General features: G+C 38.6%; 1 protein-coding gene across 4 annotated transcripts in view; it reads left to right on the top strand.

The window, feature by feature from the left end:
• Nucleotides 1–1,040: 1,040 nt before the first annotated feature.
• Nucleotides 1,041–2,343, top strand: part of LOC115213094 (copine-8) — a 266,723-nt gene continuing 265,420 nt past the window's right edge. Inside the window, exon 1 of one of the 4 annotated variants that reach the window (XM_029782016.2) lies at nt 1,041–1,414. In XM_029782016.2, the coding sequence (XP_029637876.1) occupies nt 1,341–1,414 (74 nt within the window). In that variant the 5' untranslated portion in view covers nt 1,041–1,340. The remainder of the gene's footprint in view (nt 1,415–2,343) is intronic. The other 3 variants (XM_029782015.2, XM_029782017.2, XM_036503850.1) reach the window with 3 other exon arrangements.

Here is a 2,343-nt window from a genome sequence, read left to right as displayed (position 1 = left end):
GCTACTAACCACTCAGCCACTCCTGCGCTTACTTACCACACAGCCACTCCAGTGCCTACTTACCACACAGCCACTCCAGTGCTTTATATAATTATTGAATTATTTTGTGTGACTTTAACATTTTTAACACCGCGTAGTATATTGCGTAACGACTCTTATAATCTCCTGGTTTTAGATAACTTTGTTGTACATTTCCACGTATATTTGCATTTCCTTTGTAATAAAACCTATTGTTATGTATGAATGGGTCCCGGTAACAAATAAATGAAATGATTTGGCAGAACCGTTAGAGCGTCAGACAAAACCTTGCGGCATTTAGTTACCGCCCTTTATATTCTGAGTTCAAATCTCGACGAGGTCAACTTTACTTTTCATCTTTACGGAGTTGATAGAATTAGTACTGAAGTCGATATAACCGACTGCACTTTCTCCTCAAATTCCTGGTCTTGTGCCTATGTAAGAAATCGCTGTTGTTTTCAATGGTGGTGGTGGCAGTGTTGCTTAAGGAAGGTAGCGAATTCGCCTCCCACTATCCCTCCTTTCAGCAGATCAGATTTCATTTAATTTGCTTCATGAGAAGCTCCCTATTATAAAAGATAGGCTGTGGCTGTAATGTTACGGAGCCCTAGGTTGGCTCGAAGTTGAGCAGACTTAACTATAACCAAAAGCATTCCAGCCATGACCATCTTTTTCTTTTCTTTTTCCAGTCATTATAAGTAACACTGTATAATCCAACGTAGAATGAAACGCTTTTAAAGGGTGGCATGATTCAAGGGAAATTTGGCTGCTATCTCTAGCAGGTCGATCAACCATGTAGAGAGTGCCTTGTTATCTCGTGGTGATGGTGATGGTGGTGGTTAAGCAGACGATCAAGGCGACGGCGACGACGATAGGTGTTGCTCGTTTTCCAATTCTTCCTGACTTAGAAAACTAGGTGTGTCGATAGAAGTGGATGTATAATGTTTTAACGTCACTTTTATATAGTTTATAAGGATTTAACGTTACTTTTATCCGCCTGCCTCGCCTGCCTGCCTGCCTGACTGACTGACTATCTCACGATCACAAATATGTGCGCTTACACACACACTGAGGCACATATTACACCATACACACACACACACACACTGAGGCACATATTACACCATACACACACGCGCGCGCTTACATCATACACATACACATACGCACACGTGTCTTCGACCAATAGTTTCGCATGTGTAAGTGCGTGCGTATGTATATGCCCGCCGTATCGTTGTTGATGCCAGCGTAAAGGGGTGTAGGCGTGCTTGTAGTATATTAGCGTGTACGTATGTGTGTTTTGGTTCATTATAGTACACAAAATGGCTACTGACATGTTCTTGCCTGGTAGTAGTATGATACCAGCTACACTTGTGGAGCTTTCCGTTTCTTGCAGGTAAAAAAAAATATATATATATATACATATATATCAATATATACAAATTTATCTACATATTTTCTCTCATGTTTGTTCTCTCTTCCGCCGCCACCACCACCACCACCATCAACATCACTTTTTTTTGTTTTTGATGTCATTTTGTTGTTGTTGTTGGAATGGTCGGTGGGGGGTGGGGGGGGGCAAGGTATTTGTTATATTTTTTCTTTTGGAACCCCAAAAAAAAAAGGAAGAACCAAATAACAAACATATTCATATCTGTGTGTGTGTGTGTATATGCACAAGGGGTATTTCTCTCACTTTCCTTCTATTTTAAGATACTACCAACTTACTCGAAATTGATCTATGTCTGTCTCTCTCTCTCTCCAACTATCTATCTATCTATCTATCTATCTATCTATCTATCTCTATCTGTCTGTCTGTCTATCTGTCATCTATCTATCATCTATCTATCTATCTATCTATCTATCTGTGTGTGTGTACTGTATACTTTGCCAGTAAAGTATTATATATGTGTACGTATACAGACACGCGCACAAATATACGATGCATTCAAATGGATAGACAGAAGAATAGGTGGAGAGGAACATATACATAGCTAAAATGTTAGTCACCAGATATCTAAATATCATCATTATTATTAATGTTCTGAGTAAAGTATTAGGTTTCAGTTGTCGACTGTCTCGAGCTTAATTCCTACTAACCTCAAAATGTTCATTCTACTATATCAACATGTTACAAAATACACAGAAAAAAATACAGGTTACTGTCTATCGAAGAAATCTTTATATATACTTAGTTCTTCTTCGTTGTATATATATATATGTAAAATCGACAGAAGTTTCAAAGTGGCTTCTTGCTGATTAAAATACCCGTGTTTTGAGTTCTGTTTATCTGTTTGTAGTACCAAACAAACACTCGTACGTGTG

This window comes from Octopus sinensis, linkage group LG6 (genome assembly GCF_006345805.1).
Source record: "Octopus sinensis linkage group LG6, ASM634580v1, whole genome shotgun sequence".
NCBI lineage: Eukaryota > Metazoa > Mollusca > Cephalopoda > Octopoda > Octopodidae > Octopus > Octopus sinensis.
This window is presented reverse-complemented; position numbering and strand designations above follow the sequence as displayed.